This window comes from Carassius carassius, chromosome 44, assembly GCF_963082965.1.
Source record: "Carassius carassius chromosome 44, fCarCar2.1, whole genome shotgun sequence".
Classification (NCBI taxonomy): domain Eukaryota; kingdom Metazoa; phylum Chordata; class Actinopteri; order Cypriniformes; family Cyprinidae; genus Carassius; species Carassius carassius.
The window spans coordinates 3,499,178-3,516,324 of record NC_081798.1 but is presented as its reverse complement, the minus strand read 5'-3'; the positions used below and the strand labels follow the sequence as shown (position 1 = coordinate 3,516,324).

At 34.4% G+C, this 17,147-nt stretch overlaps 1 protein-coding gene across 6 annotated transcripts in view; it reads left to right on the top strand.

Moving 5' to 3' along the window:
• LOC132126881 (microtubule-associated serine/threonine-protein kinase 3-like) overlaps window positions 1–17,147 on the top strand; it is a 36,740-nt gene that overhangs the window by 16,933 nt on the left and 2,660 nt on the right. For 4 of the 6 annotated variants that reach the window (XM_059538451.1, XM_059538453.1, XM_059538457.1 and 1 more), the window contains 17 exons: window positions 3,433–3,534; window positions 3,624–3,756; window positions 3,844–3,914; window positions 4,008–4,096; window positions 5,442–5,650; window positions 8,427–8,565; window positions 8,648–8,780; window positions 8,887–9,052; window positions 9,167–9,268; window positions 9,892–10,014; window positions 10,203–10,315; window positions 10,873–11,036; window positions 12,537–12,658; window positions 13,454–13,654; window positions 15,564–15,790; window positions 15,879–16,001; window positions 16,926–17,062. In XM_059538451.1, the coding sequence (XP_059394434.1) occupies window positions 3,433–3,534; window positions 3,624–3,756; window positions 3,844–3,914; window positions 4,008–4,096; window positions 5,442–5,650; window positions 8,427–8,565; window positions 8,648–8,780; window positions 8,887–9,052; window positions 9,167–9,268; window positions 9,892–10,014; window positions 10,203–10,315; window positions 10,873–11,036; window positions 12,537–12,658; window positions 13,454–13,654; window positions 15,564–15,790; window positions 15,879–16,001; window positions 16,926–17,062 (2,354 nt within the window). The remainder of the gene's footprint in view (window positions 1–3,432; window positions 3,535–3,623; window positions 3,757–3,843; window positions 3,915–4,007; window positions 4,097–5,441; window positions 5,651–8,426; window positions 8,566–8,647; window positions 8,781–8,886; window positions 9,053–9,166; window positions 9,269–9,891; window positions 10,015–10,202; window positions 10,316–10,872; window positions 11,037–12,536; window positions 12,659–13,453; window positions 13,655–15,563; window positions 15,791–15,878; window positions 16,002–16,925; window positions 17,063–17,147) is intronic. The other 2 variants (XM_059538454.1, XM_059538452.1) reach the window with 1 other exon arrangement.

The window sequence follows — 17,147 nt, the reverse complement described above, 5'->3', positions numbered from 1 at the left end:
GATCTCTGCTGTGCGGTGGATGTCGTGCTCATAGATAAGGCTATTAAAGTGTTTCCCACTTCCCTTAGTCAGCGGTGCCCTGATGCTGCAGTTTAACAGCTCTAACTGTTCAATCATCAAGCTGTTGTGATTGATGGTCAAATCCTGTAGTTTTGCGTTGGGTTGTGGTTACATCAGTCCGCTCCATGCTGTTACTGTCAATCTCTGCTCCTTTCTGGGATTGCATAGTCTTTGCTGCTTTATTTTCACTGGCATTATGCTTAAAACTTTTGGTGGCTTATATGTTGCTGATTTATAAAGTGCAAGTTGAATTTAATGTTACACATAGGGCTGGGTGATATGGCCAAAAATATATTTTTTAAATATTATTACAGTATTTTTAGCATATCATACAATATTGCAATTTTTTTTTTACCATTAATAGGGAAGGAAATACTTTCCACGTTTGTTAGACCTTGAAATTGAATTTAGACCTTGAGATTGAAACTTTCACTATTAAACTCCTACCCATGAAATCAATTTTATTTTTCTAAATTCTGCGTTTCCATTTGATTTTTTTCTGATTTCTGTGTTTAATGATTTAATAGAAATGCATTATCAAAAAATTAAATCTATTAATAAAACAATCTATTTTAATAATCTTTCATAATGTAATCAAAAATTCATTTTTAACAAAATTAAAATGTGTTTTTGTCAAATAAGATGCTGCGCAACAGAACTGTGTAAATAAAAACATGAATGATTGTATGATACTCCCTAAGAATAAAAGTAGTAATATTTTTATTTTTTTAAGTACATTTTAGTATAAAACCGTGATATATTTCTGTCATAATTGCTTTAAATTAAACGTTTATTTTGTTGGTTTGTAGTGAAGGTCTTTGAGTATCAGTGTTTGATTGACGGTTTTTTGACTTATTTGAGAAAGGGAAAAAAAAAACATAAGTTGCGTCGGTGTATAAGTCACATAAAATATTAAACATTCAACATTATTAAACATTAAAATGTTTACAAAAATAATAAATTTTAATTTAATAGAACAGACAGAAATGAAAAGTAAAAGTATAAAACAAACAAATTACAGTGGAATTCCTTGTAAACGATTTATTATATTATAAATGTCAAGGTTAAACTAATTAAGGTTAATCAAGGTTAAACTAACTGAAACTACTGGTGTAAAAGGCACTGCACAAATACATTTTGGCCCATATAGCTCTTATTCAGCAGAAATTATAGTAATCTGTGTTCTTGACATTTAGTTTTATAATATAAATCACTTTGGAATTAGAAATCGCAGCACATTTCAGAGTATTCCAGAAACAACTGCATTTATATTTTCAGTATGGTGCAGAATCAGTTTTAACTTTAATAAAGAATTAAAAAAAAAGTTATAACTTTACATCGATTAAATTTTTATTTTTTTATTTTTTTCTATGTGGAAAAAAATTGTTTACATACTACTTAGACACCACTGTAGTTAATAACAAAATAATTTATTATACTAATTTGTCATCATATTGAACTGTTTATTATTAGTTTCATGAATTATCATCAAATGTCGCAAATGGAATCCCATCCTTGATCATAATTATATGTTAAATTTCCGCATGTGAACAGTAAGGACAGCTTGAAGCTGGGCATCATTATAAAGCTCTGTGCTGCAAGGGCACAAGTCACAGTCGAGTCTGAGCTGCAATCTTCTTATGACAGAAAGAGACTCGCTTGCTGCAGTGCTAAAAAAGGAAACAGTTCATTGTTTTGATCTGACGGTTCGTGCCGAGTTCGAATCATCTTAGTTTCCCTCAAACCCCTCTTGCAGTGGCATTTGACTGTCTGCGAAACATGAGTCACACATCTTATCTCATCACATCTTTAATGCTGATTTGATAGCATGTCTCCCTCAATTTGCTCTGCTTTATCAAATGCATAAAAGCTCAGTAATTTTAGTTTTTCGTCTGACCGAGCGTCATCCTTTGTTTACTGTGCTTTTCTCCTTACGTGAGGAGACAGCAGCTCAAGATAGATTAAAAATGTTTTTATGCACTCTTTTACAGATGCTTGTGTTTATGATATTTGAATATGTCTTGCACAGCCTTTATATTTTGCCATCTATTGCATCTAAAATCCAGGTACTGTGTGTACACAGAGTTGATTTAAAATTCACATGAGTGCCTAGAAAGGATTTGATCCTGTTGCACAAGTGGCTCATTTCTTCCCACTTCCACATCCCACAAGCCACAGATTCCCCTAAACAAGCAAGAAATAACATTCCAGTCACTTCACCAAATACTGTCCAGTGTTCAGAACGGATACAGTCATCTTCTGTGTATTTGATGATCAGCGCACAGTATGCTGCTGAATTTTCCACCCTCTCTTTGACTATTTTAATTAAATGGTCTTTTAAAAAGAGAAATTTAAGAAAAGGTTGCATTAAATTGATCAAAAGTGACAGCAAAGACTTTTATGATGTTAATAATAAAAGTAATAAATGGTGTTCTTTTGAACTTTTGAACTTTATCAAAGAATCCTAAAAAAAGTTTTACAGTTTGCATAAAAAATATGAAAACGCACAACTGTTTTCAATATTGATAATTATAAGAAATGTTTCTTAAACAGCAAATCTGCATATTCAAATGATTTCCGAAGGAACTGTAATGATGCTGAAAATTCAGCTTTGCATCACAGGAATAAAATACATTTTAAAATATATTCAAATAGAAAACAGTTCTGTTGAAAGCTTTTACCCTGGTTTGAAACCTGCCATTAAAACTGCAGAAGAACAAGATACTGCAACTCTAAATTCATCTCCCTTATTGTTGTTAAAAATATGAATATTATAAAAATTATCTAAAAGTAAAAAATTTTGCTGTTAGCTAAAAACTTAACATTTACCTCAGGAAAGCCATTCAGTGTCCATATATTTTTAGCAAGATAGGGAAAAAAATAACTACACTTTATATGCTATATAATATAATTCTGTTTTCCTTTTTTTTGCGAAATATAAGTGCTAGTTGTTTTGGTTAGTGAGTTGAATTTCAAATATTTGCGTTTACCGAAATTTCAGTGCATCACTAACTATCGCTTTGTCCAAAATTAAACACTTTGTACTAAATAGAATGCAAGAAAACAGTATGCCAAGAAAGTAATATATCTGAATTCATATATATTATTTGAAAAACAGTAGGCAAAAAGTATGCAGATGACCTACTACTTCTGGTGGCAAACTGAAATGCACAATCGAAGGGCACTTTACTATCCCATGAGGCCACAGACGAGGGTTTATGAATAGCATTGAAGCAATGCAACTGAAGTTGGTAGTTCATGTGATAGTAACGATTTTATACATATCACACACACGACGCAAAACTATTTCAGTAGATCAAGACAAGTCATGCGGTATCCCTATAACAGACTGTGTTCGTCTGTCTCGCTTAGGCTCTGGAGCGCTCCGAGAGTGAGGAGGTTTCAGTAATCACCCAGCTGGTGAAGAAGATCCTCATCATCATCTCACGACCCGCACGACTGCTGGAGTGTCTGGTGAGATTCTGCACTACACTGATCCACGGTGAATATTCCTAACGCTCTTGACATTCCCAAAACTGTGCTCCTGATTTTCACTTCCCTAGGAGTTTGACCCTGAGGAGTTTTACCATCTTCTGCAGGCCGCAGAAGGTCACGCCAAAGTCGGCCAAGGCATCAAAACCGATATTCCCCGCTACATAATCAGCCAGCTAGGACTCAACCGAGATCCCCTTGATGGTGCCATTATCTTGTGGTGGTTTAGTTTTGAAAGCATGTCAGTTTCTCTCAGGCTCATGTTGTTGTGTCCTTCATCTCTTTTGACAGAAGTCGTTCAGCTCGAGGAGCAGTATGACTCTGGCCCCACACTGACGGTCGATTCGGAAGAATCCACGGAGGTAAATGCACCTCAAAAAGAGCTGAAGCATTAAATAGCCTTGCTAGGTTTCGTAAGACGTCGCTAACGATACGTCTCCTACTGTTACTTACAGCAGAATAAATCTTTACCCACACCACTACGAAGAAAACCACTGGAGAGTGATTTTGAGACTATTAAACTCATCAGCAATGGGGCTTATGGGTAAGCAAATCACATCATGGCTACAGGTAAAAAAGTGATTACTATAGAAAGCCATAAGGGCAAAACATGATTTGAATGTTTCATTCTAGCTTACTATAGCTTCTGATTCTCGACAAAACAGGCTCCTGAACTGGAGGATGGTTTATTATTACCATCACAAAGGCAGTTTCTTTTTCTGGTTTTGCTGGCTGCCAACAGGACCTACTTAAAGGGATAGGTCTCCCAAAGATGCAAAATCTGTCATTAATTACTCAACCTCATGTCGTTCCAAACCCATGAGACCTATGTTTATCTTTGGAACACAAATAAAGATATTTTTGATGAAATCCGAGAGCTTTCTGAACCTGCATAGACCACAGTGAAACTACCACGTTCAAGGCCCAGAAACATAGTAAATACATTTTTTAAATGGTCCATTTGACATCAGTAGTTCAACCGTAAATCTATGAAGCATGAGAATACCTTTTTTGTGTGCAAAGAAAACTAAAATTACAACTTTATTCAACAATTTCTTCACTTCAGGTCAGTCTCCGCCGCCACTCACGAGAGTACTACTCAATCAAGTGTTGATTTAAAAAAAATGCATGAAGCTATAAAACATTGGCATAATGCATGTTAAGATATTCATTCAACAGAATATTATGGGGGTCATGATAATTTTGTGGAAATAATAAAAAATGCTGGCAGTAGCTGATGGGGAAAAGTTAAACTGAGGCAAAATAGCTAAAAATTAAAAAAAAAAATTTAGCACAGTTACTTAGAATATGTAAAGGAAAATATTGAGTTACAGTCTAGGGGTAGATGGGTTTATGTCTGAAAATGCAATGTCATAATTCTGAAAGTCAATGTAGTACATTTGTGTTAAGAAGATTCTAGTGATCTTCTGATTAGGTTTAAGAGGAAATGTTGGCAATTAAAAGGGATGGTTCTCCCAAAAATAAAAAAATGTCATCATTTACTCTCCCTCATGTTTGTTCCAAACCTATATGAATATCTTCTTTCTGTTGAACACAAAAGAAGATATTTTGAAGAATGTTGGTAATCGTACAGTTACAGGTTCCCATGGACTACCATAGTTTTGGGGAAAAAACTACTATGTAAATCAATGGTGACCAGAAACTGTTTGGTTACCACGTTCTTCATAATAACTTCTGGAATAATAGCTTGAGGAATTGTTGTAAATGGTGATCGAATTTTCATTTTTAATAACTAAATTAGTGAAAACTAAATTGTGTAGCTGTTTTACTCAATCTCTCAAGAATCAGTGCTCCGTGTCTTCAAGGCCAGGAAGCTCCCAGAACATTACCCAAGCATCCTACTGCTATGTTCTCCATCTCTCCTGCAGGGCTGTGTATCTGGTGAGGCATAAAGAAACTCGGCAACGGTTTGCCATGAAAAAGATCAACCGACAAAACCTGATTCTGCGGAACCAGATCCAGCAGGTGTTTGTGGAGCGAGATATCCTGACGTTTGCAGAGAATCCCTTTGTGGTCAGCATGTTCTGCTCCTTCGAGACCCGCAGACATCTGTGCATGGTCATGGAGTACGTGGAAGGTAAGGGCTACACTACACAACTTTTTTTTGCCACGGTTTTCCAGCGATTTAAAATCTGGAGAAGTTAATGAAAGTCAGAACCACTCTGCAGATTTTAGTTAACAGGTTCCATTGAAAATCTTGTCTCTACGACTCTGACTTTGATTCCATCAGGTCACAGGATATCAAACATGTTTCTGCGTGACTTTGTTGTGATCGGAAGGACTTTAAGTCTGGTAATGTGTGATCCTCAATGTATCTCTACTTCTGTTATACCTTTACACCGGAGACTTCTTAGGAAAAAGTCTTCTGAATATTTATTTTCTTGCAAGAAAAGTTCAACAGACATCCAAGGTGACCACAGAGTGCGACCAAGAGGCAAACATCCAGAGTTTCTGAGAATTTAATGCAAATAATTTTCTAAGAAGCCAGGATGTCTAAGAAACTAAAATAACATTTCTGTCTCACACTTATCTTGCGCACACACACACACACACCAGGTTTCCTGTTATCTCTCAGCTCATCAAAAACTCATAAAGAACACTCTTTAGTACAGTGAAGCTAATAATACTAATAATAATGTTAGTTAATGTTTCATATGAAGATAAGATTTCCTCCACATCTTATAGTCGAGTTCTTTTGTGAATGATATTCTGCATCAGATGGTTTGGAGGCTAGCTTGCAGCAACTGTAGCAACGGTAGAGTGCTTTCAGATTTATAATATAATTTGATTTGGAAATATATACTTAAAACCATTTTATTTGTTATTTCGGTTTGTCATTCCCTGGATAATTTAAATTATTTAATTTGTTGCTGTGATGATTGTAATAGTGAGTACAGCAGTAAATTCTCTGTGTATAGTTACATGCAAGAGTTGTTCTGCAATAAAAGACAAAAGTCGTGATTTTTCTTTCTTTTTCCTTTTTTTTTTTTTACTATGGGAAAGATTACACGAACACAAAATATATAAATATTCTCATATTAAGGGAAGTTTTGCATGCATTAATGCAAGTATTCTGAAAAGAACCCTGATATTATCCAGTTTAAGAATAAAACCACTTTATATTGAAACAATGCCAGAAGGACCGTCGTCAACCGCCTTTAATTCCTCTGTTTATTTTGACTTTACATGTATACTCTTTTTCTTTGTGAATTATTATTGTGATATGATCAATTGTATTTTGTTTATTTTGAGGCTATATGCAGTGATATCTAAAAAAAACAGCTGATGTGTTTTTTTTTTAGTATATTTACACAAATATATTTACACTGTAAAAGCTTTTTATGTAAACTTAATATATTTATTATTTATGAATTATATTGTGTAATGTTTATCAAAATAAAGCAGAAAAATATAGACCCCATTTTATTGATATTTAAATAGTATAAGCTTGTTTTGTTGAACTTTATTCGTGTACATAGTCTACAGCTGCTGTATTAAGCAGTACCAAAATCCTTTAGTCTTTGTCAGTAGCTACATAAATATATTGAATGAAAAGGCATTCTGTTACCACATGTAAAGCGCCTTCTTTTCAAACATGATTTTTCTCCAATGAGGGGGAGGAATATTTGGCAAATTACGTTGCAGCACTTTTATTATTGCACTGGTTGGCTATTAACTGTGAGGAGACAGTGTCATCTAATGCATTGGAGAATGGAATACAGCGAACATAAATAAAGAAACAAAGTTGCTTGTCAAATTTCCCTAACAAGCAAACCATTTTTTTTTATATATAATCCCAAAAAACCACCACCGGTGACCCTGGATTTTTACACGCAACTTTACAAAATAAAAAGCCCAAAGTCACGTTTAATACGTGGACTTGGTAGCTGTGTGGTGGAGGTAAGAGTACCCTGTTTCACGTCAGAATGGAAGTTGTGTGACATCATGTGAAAAGGGTCTATGGACAGTCTTTTTTCTGTGTTTGATGCCTAACGTTATAAAAAATCTGGATTTGAAATTGTGTTATGTATTCCAGCTTTTAAGGCAACAGAACTCAAACATAACGTGTAAACGGATCTTTTAAATGAATATTGTCATATGAACAGTCAAAGCTCACAAAGAGAATATATATATATAGACATTTAAATAGTTTTATTCAGTGACTAAAGGTCCTGCTCCTCTGGATGGTCGGTAGAAATGGAAATCTCTTGTAACAATATACATCACTGTTCAAAAGTTTCTGGGCAGTATTACTTTTTGGAAAAAATATATATTCATGTGTTAAAATGATCAAAAGTGATAGTAAAGGCTTATATTGTTAGAAAAGATAAAATTCTGTCCTTTTTCAATTTTTATTCATCAAAGAATCTTGAAAAAAGTACCCCAGCTTCCAAATAAATATTATATTCCAACAGTGATAATAAATCAGCATATTAGACTGATTTCTGTAGAATCATGTGACACTGAAGACTGGAGAAATGGCTGATGAAAATAAATTATATTTTAAAGTATATTAAAATAGAAAAGCATTGTTTTATATTGCAGTGTGTCATAATATTACTGTTTTTCTTAATTCCTGTACATCTATTCATTAAGAAAGTGTAATGCATTAAAACATGACAAGCAAAATTTCAAATATTATGATGCGTTTTAACTGTGGTTACCATTATTTATGGAAAGATATAATGCATTACATCATAGATTACAAATAAGTTTATTATGCACTATACATAAAGGCTTTGAGTAAAGTCTTAGCATTGCAAGTTGTTTAGATTTCATTCATAAATTATTAATAATACATGTGTGTGTGTATGTAGCTTGTATAAATATGTCTGGGCTGATGTGATCTCCAGGTGGTGACTGTGCCACTCTGCTAAAGAACATGGGGCCACTTCCTGTGGATATGACCAGGATGTACTTTGCGGAGACGGTTCTAGCGCTGGAGTACCTCCACAGTTATGGCATTGTGCACAGAGATCTCAAACCAGATAAGTGAGAAAAGAACTGCAGACTTCATGTATGCAACCGTATGTCAGTGTAACTGTTGTTAACCAGTTCTGTTAACCCTTCGCAGCCTCTTGATTACTTCAATGGGACATATTAAACTCACTGACTTCGGGCTCTCCAAAATCGGCCTCATGAACATGACAACTAATCTGTACGAGGGCCACATTGAGAAAGACACTAGGGAGTTTATCGATAAGCAGGTGGGCAAGAACTAATACTCAATCTATGCTTATTTTCGAGACACTTTATTGATATTAATATAGAATCTGTCTTCGTTTTGCATTGTTTTATTTGTTGTATTCGTAGGTTTGTGGCACCCCGGAGTACATTGCTCCAGAAGTGATCTTGCGGCAGGGCTACGGGAAGCCTGTCGATTGGTGGGCCATGGGCGTCATCCTGTACGAGTTTCTGGTGGGATGTGTGCCGTTTTTCGGAGACACACCGGAAGAGCTTTTCGGACAGGTTGTGAGTGGTGAGTTCAGATGAACAGGACACAGATACCATTAAAGGATCAGGAAGCTTTACCAACTGGTTTAAAATGAAACCATGCCATGAAAGGATTTGATACACTGTGTTCCTTATGCAGATGAGATTATCTGGCCAGATGGAGATGATGCCCTTCCTGTAGACGCCCAGGACTTGATCACACGATTACTGAACCAAAATCCACAGGAGAGGCTTGGAAGAGGTGCTTTGACATTCATTTGTAGCCGATAGGAATTGTTTAAAAAAAAAAAAAAGAGCATGTATTGAAACAAAGCTGATAAAACACATCGTTCTGAACTTCAACAAATTTATCTAGCTGTTTTTAATTTAGAATTTTTATAAATTATATATAAAAAATTGTTTGTAAATTATATTTTAGATTTTTTTTTATAAATATACATTTATTTTGTAATTTTTATTTAATTTTTTAATTTTATATATTATGAATTTATATATATATATATATATATATATAATCATTTTTGACATTTTTTAGTTTTATAAATGTAATGCTTTTTTAATTTTGTAAATGTATGAATCTTATATAGAAAAACATATTTTTGTACATTTTATGTAATTCATGAAGTTGCATTGTTTTTGTTCCTCTGAATTAAAAATATTTTTTTTGCTTCGGCAAATTGACAAAAATGGTCATGAAAAATACAATTAATATTGTATGAAAAACTAACATTACCTCGTAAAAAGAAATGACTAATTGAAGTTCAAAATAAATGTTTAGATAAATTAGATGTGCTGCAAAAATCATTCATTCAAGAGTTTTATGTAAGCTGTGGTCAGATTTGATGTGTTCACGTGTGTTTGTAGGTGGGGCTCCAGAAGTAAAGCAGCACACGTTCTTCAGTGGTCTGGACTGGAACGGACTCCTGCGTCAGAAAGCGGAGTTCATCCCTCAGCTGGAGGCCGAAGACGACACTAGTTATTTTGACAGTGAGTCTCACTAATTCAGCACAGGGAGGAGATTCTGTGAGCTTCACAAAGGCCTGGAGCGAAGTGCTCTGGAAATGTCAGCTCATTCTTGCGGCTTGTGCACTGAGATGCTGTTATTATGTCTTCATTGTACTTGCCTATTACTCCCTAAATCCTTTTTGTTTGTTTCTTTTTTTCCCCCCATGTAGCTCGATCTGAACGCTACCATCATCTGGCCTCTGATGAAGATGATGAAACTAATGATGAAGAGTCTTCCCTAGAAATACGAGGGTTTTCCTCTTGGTCAAATCGTTTCAGCAAGGTTGGCTCCTTCAGCTGTCTGCACACTTTTTAAAATAATTGTAGTTTAATTTTTTTCAATTGCGACACTGGAGCACAAAAGCAGTCTTAAGTCGCTTGGGTGTATTTGTAGCAATAGTCAAAAATACATTGTATTGGTCAAAATTACAAGAGTTTTCTTTTATGCCAAAAATCATTAGGATATTAGTAATATTAGAAGTAAAGATCATGTTCCATGAAGATATGTTGTTAATTTCCTCCCATAAATATATCAAAACTTCATTTTTGATTAGTAATATGCATGGCTAAGGACTTCATTTGGACAACTTTAAAGGTGATTTTCTCAAAAAAAATTTTTTTTTTTTTTTTTTGCACCCTCAGATTCCAGATTTTCAAATAGTTGCATCTTAGACAAATATTGTCCTTTCATAACAAACCATACGCCAATGGAAAGCTTATTTATTCAACTTTCAAATTATGTATAAAACCCAATTTTGAAAAAATTTACACTTAAGACTGGTTTTGTGGTCCAGGGTCACAATTTAGTTAAATATATATTTCTTATCCACATTTCTGTAGGTGTACAGCAGCACAGAGCACCTGGCCACCCCATCAAACCTGAGCTTCTCCTCTGACCGCAGTCACAGTGAAGAGATGGAGGACGGCAGGGACACTCACTTACATGGAGAGATCCAGCGGCAGGCCTCCACTGGAGACAAGAGGCTTTCGGCTCAGAGGGCAAGGTAGGAAAAGACGAAAAAAGAAATCAGTTCACTCAAAAAAACTAAATTCTGTCTCCGCTGACATGTCATTACAATCGAATAGAACATGTTATATACAATACAGAAAATTACACTATATATGTTGTGCATGTTACAGTCAGTGTTCATTTAATATCACTATTGGTACTATTGTAGATTTTAATTAATATTTTAAATTATGGTTATTTTATTTCTAAAGTATTGGATTTTGTAATTTTTATTTTAAAAATAAATGTTATATTATGCACTAGTTAAACATTGAAGATACTTTCTGTATGAATTACTTCAAAAAGTTGCATTACAGATGTCTGGTATTTTAACCAAAGTTATGTGGAAGGCAATTTTGACTAATAAGTTAACAGCAGGTATCTAAAATATAATTTTGTCTAAAAATTGTATTTTTATTTTCAGTAATTCTGCGACTTAATTTAGACTAGTTAAAAATGCGACAATGATAAAAATGTAATTGAGTAGTCAAATTAAGATGACCTTAGGTCAAATTGCATTTTTACTTGTAAAAACTATTAACATTTGGTTGTTTTGTCTGTATATTCATATTTATTTATTCATATTTATTTTTATTTTTTTAATTTTAGTACAAGTTAAACTAAATGATATGTATATATGTGACCCTGGACCACAAAAACAGTCTTAAAGGGTTAGTTCACCCAGATAGCAAATTTATGTCATTAATAACTTACCCTCATGTTGTTTCAAACCCGTAAGACCTCCGTTCATCTTCGGGACACTAAGATATTTTAGATTTAGTCCGAGAGCTCTCAGTCCCTCCATTGAAACTGTGTGTACGGTCTACTGTCCATGTCCAGAAAGGTAAGAAAAACATCATCAAAGTAGTCCATGTGACATCAGAGGGTCAGTTAGAATATTTTGAAGCATCGAAAATACATTTTGGTCCAAAAATAGCAAAAACGACGACTTTATTCAGCATTGTCTTCTCTTCCGTGTCTGTTGTCTGAGAGAGTTCAAAACAAAGCAGCTGGATATCCGGTTCACGAACAAATCATTCAGTTCACCAAATCGAACTGAATCGTTTTAAACGGTTCACATCTCTACGCATTAATCCACGCATTAATCCACAAATGACTTAAGCTGTTAACTTGTTTAATGTGGCTGACACTCCCTCTGAGTTCAAACAAACCAATATCCCGGAGAAATGCATGCACTCGAACAGTACACTGACTGAACTGCTGTGAAGAAAGAACTGAAGATGAACACCGAGCTGAGCTCGGAGCTGAGTTAGATATAGAAATATAAAATGTATTTCTTTTTTTGGTTCACTTTAAATGAAAATGTTTCTTATGGTTGCACTATGGTTGCAAAAAAAAACATATAAACGGTATACCCAATCTAGAATTGCATTAGCAGTAGTGTATAATGTTACTATATTGTTTTGATGTTTGTGGCTCAGTCACAGTAGATGTTATTTTCCAGCACTCTGAAAGTGTGTTTGATGTCTTCCAGTCTGCGCCCTCGCACTTCCTCCAGCTCCTCTCAGCCTGAGCGAGCTGTGAGCCCCCTAGTGGTGAGCAGCACACACAGCTTGGAGGCCATGCCTCGATTCGCCCTCTCCACAGACGACGAGGGTAAGCTGAACCTCAGAATCTGACACATTCTATGAGATTTATGTCATCAAATTTATTGGCCTTCACAAATTTCACAAAACCTGCCAGTGAGCAACTTGAGAGCATCCATCATGCATCCATCCAGTGTTTGTCAGTATAGACCTTTTTCCTGAGTAAACAATGAATTAAAAAGCATTGAATTACGGATTCAAATAGTGCCCATCTGTTTTTAATGTGGCATAACGTCGGTAGCTTAGTTTCATCCACACACTCATTAAACTTTTGAGGTCATTTACGGTCATGGTGCTATGTGCTTTTTTAAAACACTTTAATAAGTTCAACATTAGATTATCAGCTCGTAATATACGTTAATTTGACTAAAAACACCAGAGACTGGAAATGAAATGAAATCCTTCCGGTTAAGAGTCATGCATGACCTTAAAATAATTGATTAAATGTTTAACCACCATCTTGTAGCCCTGTTATATATAATTTTGTAATTTTAGTTTTTTTTTTAATGCTTTTTTTTTCCACATTGCGTGTTTTCTACCGTACACATGAAGTTTGAGTTGAAGGGTTTGAGTCTGATCTCTCATGATTCTATTATGTTGGTCCCTTACATCCTATTCTCTTTTTGTCTTTCTATAAAATCTCCCTTTGAAAGAAAATCTCTCACTATATTTGCATATCTATACAGACTTGTATAGTAAATGTGTGCCCTAGCCATGTTCAAATGATTGTCCACCTAAATACAAGAACGTTACGCTACATTCACAAGGGTGGAGGAGTGTTTTGATGCAAACCTTTTTTCTGCAGCTGAAGTTGTCGTATCCAAACTGCGACGAATCAGACTACGTAGCAACAGCACAGGAACAAAACACTCATCGCCAAAGGAGCAAAGGAGTCCTCAGTGCTTTGGAAACCAGCTGGAGACACCTGACAAGCAGCGGCTCTCACCAGGACGCAAAGTTCCCAAATCTGCTTCAGTGTCTACACTCTCGCTCATCATCACTCCAGGTCAGAGTTCACAGTCACCACTGCAGTCATGCAAAATATATCTCTTCTCCTCAAAGATAGAGAGTGATCAGATTACTTGTAAATTGTAGTCTGTTACTGATTACCAATTACATCATGAAAATCGTACATCGTAATGTAATCTATTAGATTCACTCATTTTTAGCAAGCTACTTTGACTACTTTTTTCTAGTTCTACGATTAATTGCTATGAATCGCAGCCAAAATAAAAGTTTTTGTTTACATAATGTGTGTAATATTTATTATGTATAAATACACACACATTTCAGAAAAATGTTGTTTATATATTAAATAGATTTATATCAATATAAATATATACATGTAAATATTTCCAAAATACATACTGTGTGTGTGTGTCTATATATATATATATATATATATATATATATATATATATATATATATATATAAGTTACATAGCACACATACATTATGTAAACAAATATTTTTATTTTGGATATCATTTTTTATTTATTTTTTTACAAAAATATGAAGTGCATTAAACATCACACTGCACCAAGGTTTCCAAACTGGGGTTAATGAAATAACTGCAGGTGGTTGATGAAATGCTAATTATTAAAACAAACTAACGAGTAAACGATTGAACCCTCAAAATAAAAATGTTTTATTAATTTTTTTGCATGCCAATGCGACCATTAACTGACGTCAGAGAACAGTGCAAATGTATTGATAAAATATTGAAATATGAACTTAAAATCTCAGGGGTCTTTCCAGGTTTGAAATAGTTTTTCCAAACTTCCAGAATCAGTTATTAGGTCATCGGATATGATGAAGACTATATATCAGCAGTGATTAGTTACTTGCTTAATTATTTGTCTCTTACAATGTTTTTCCCCTAGGTTTAGAAGCTGATCACACATTTATTTACATATTTACATGGCAATTCTGAATTGTGATTATAATCAAAGCTCAATAGTATGACACACAGTAGAATTTTAAGCAAAATTTGTAAACATATAATCTCATCACAATTACTTAATTTTTAAATCTCATTACATAATCTGGTATACATGTACAGTAAATCAGCACTGAGAATATTGTATATTTTTAGGGTTGTCACCTAACGATTATTTTGGTATTTCAGTAATGGCTTGATTGTTCTGACGATTAATTGGGTAATTATTTTGCTAATAAAAACAGACCTACGTTAACAATAGACTTAAAAATGATTTTAAATAAATACAGAACAACAATGAGGCAATAATATTTGGTTCAAATAAAATATATAGAATATAAGTTTTATTGAACAAAAGTGTTCAAATACATACAAATACATGTAATAAAACAATATAATAAATGATATACATTGTTTGATATCAAATCCCTGCAGAAACCTGACAATTGTTTTTAAACTTTACAGCACAATCTAATCCTTGTTTAATATTGACTAAACATTAAATTCAGATGTCTATAATTTTTTACATTTGCCCATTTCTTTATGACAGAAATGCTACAGCCACTGAGATTCCTTGAATATGTGGACATCAAAACTTTTATTTTAAAGTTTCAATGAACAGTTAGCGTTGTTAAAAAGATAACGCTAAATTCTTCTGTATTCGCGTAGGCTTATAAATGATTTACCTTCAGATCTAATCGAAAGCTATTCATGGATTCTTGTCTGTGGAATGTGCCATTTCTGGTATTTTTCTGTTTTTTTTATAATCGATGGAATCATATAATGACATAAATGCGCTATGGGTGTCCCGAGTTCGAATCCTGGCTCGAGGACCTTTCCCGATCCCACCCCTCTCTCTCCCACTTCGCTTTTTGTCAACTCTACACTGTCCTGTCCTAATAAAGCTAGAATTCCAAAACTAAAAAAGTTCCTACATCTATATTATTTTTGTCATTTTGTTCCCCATCTCCCCAGATGATGGCGGTGGCAGCCTGCAAGCGCACTCTATTTCCCCTCGATCATTTTCCTCCAACCCATCATCCCGAGACTCCTCCCCCAATCGAGACCTGTCACTCAGCATCAGCAGGCTCCGCCCCCCCATCATCATCCACAGCTCTGGGAAGAAATACGGCTTCACCCTGCAGACCATTCGTGTGTACATGGGGACCAGCGACATCTACACCATAAACCACATGGTCTCGGTGAGCGGAGTATCCCTTCTACACTCAGACCCCGAGCTTTACAGGTGCTGGTTATTCTGATCGCTCTTGCTCTTGCTCTTTCTGTCAGGGTGTGGAGGGGAGCAGCCCTGCCCACGAGGCTGGACTGCGAGCAGGTGATCTGATCACTCATGTGAATGGAGAGTCAGTGCAGGGTCTAGTGCACACAGAGATGATGGAGCTGCTTTTGAAGGTATTCGAACTGAAATACGCTGGGATTCACTGAACTAGACCAAAGATAAATTGTCATTTGAAGGATTTCACAGAAAACACAACCGTTTTGATCTTTCCTAGCCTTCGCAACGGCTAAGGGATGTTGTTGTTGCCACAGTCTCAACTGGTTTATTAGTTTCATAAAATTTTAAGAGCAGCAAAATGACAGAGGACACAGTTAACAAATAAATGTGTTAAATACAAAAAATATATATATAAAAATGTTTAAAATTTTAATAAAAAAACAATAATAATTATACTTTTAGTAATTTAGATTTGAACTACTTTGAACAAAAATGACATATTATAAATAGTCATACATTTTTCCTAAGCGTTTCCTAGTCCAAATTGAATCACAAATATCTTTGCTGTAATTACAGATGTCAACATATTTTTAATAGTAATCAATTAGTAATATAAAATAAAAATTTAAGTAAATATAAAAAAATAATAAACTAGAGTATTTACTAGTCTTTTACATAATAGATGCTCTATGAAGAATAACTAGTCAAAGTTGCAGTACAGATATCTAAAATAGGAGTTTTGACTAGTCAGAATTTAATAAATTGGTTTTCTGCAAGTTATCTGTTTTGACTAGTAATAGTTTAACTACATTTATTTAATGCAATTCTGACAATTTTAACAGATTTTTACTATCAGGATTTTTTTTTCAGAATATCTGCAATTCAGTTTGAGCTAGTAAAATTAATGCTACTCAAACCATTGCAGGTACCTTTATTTCTGTGTAGTTCAAATTGCATTATTGCTAAGTTTTATTTGCTTTATTTATTTATTTGTTTTTCATTTGTCAGTTTAATTCTAGGTAATATCGGGAAGATTAAAAGATAAAATGAAGATTATGTCAGATTACATTTGCATTCATTCTGGTTCTCTTAATACACAGAGCGGTAACCAGGTGTCCCTGCAGACCATCGCACTGGAGGACACGTCTATAAAGATTGGGCCGGCACGCAAGCGCAGCTGTAAAGGAAAGATGGCTCGCCGCTGTAAGAGGAGCAAATGGAAGGAAAGTCAGGACCGGTCAGGAGAACTCTTGTTTTTTTTTTTTTTTAAGCTCCCATATAATTTTGCATAATTTATAATTTTTTTTTTTCAATGGCCAATC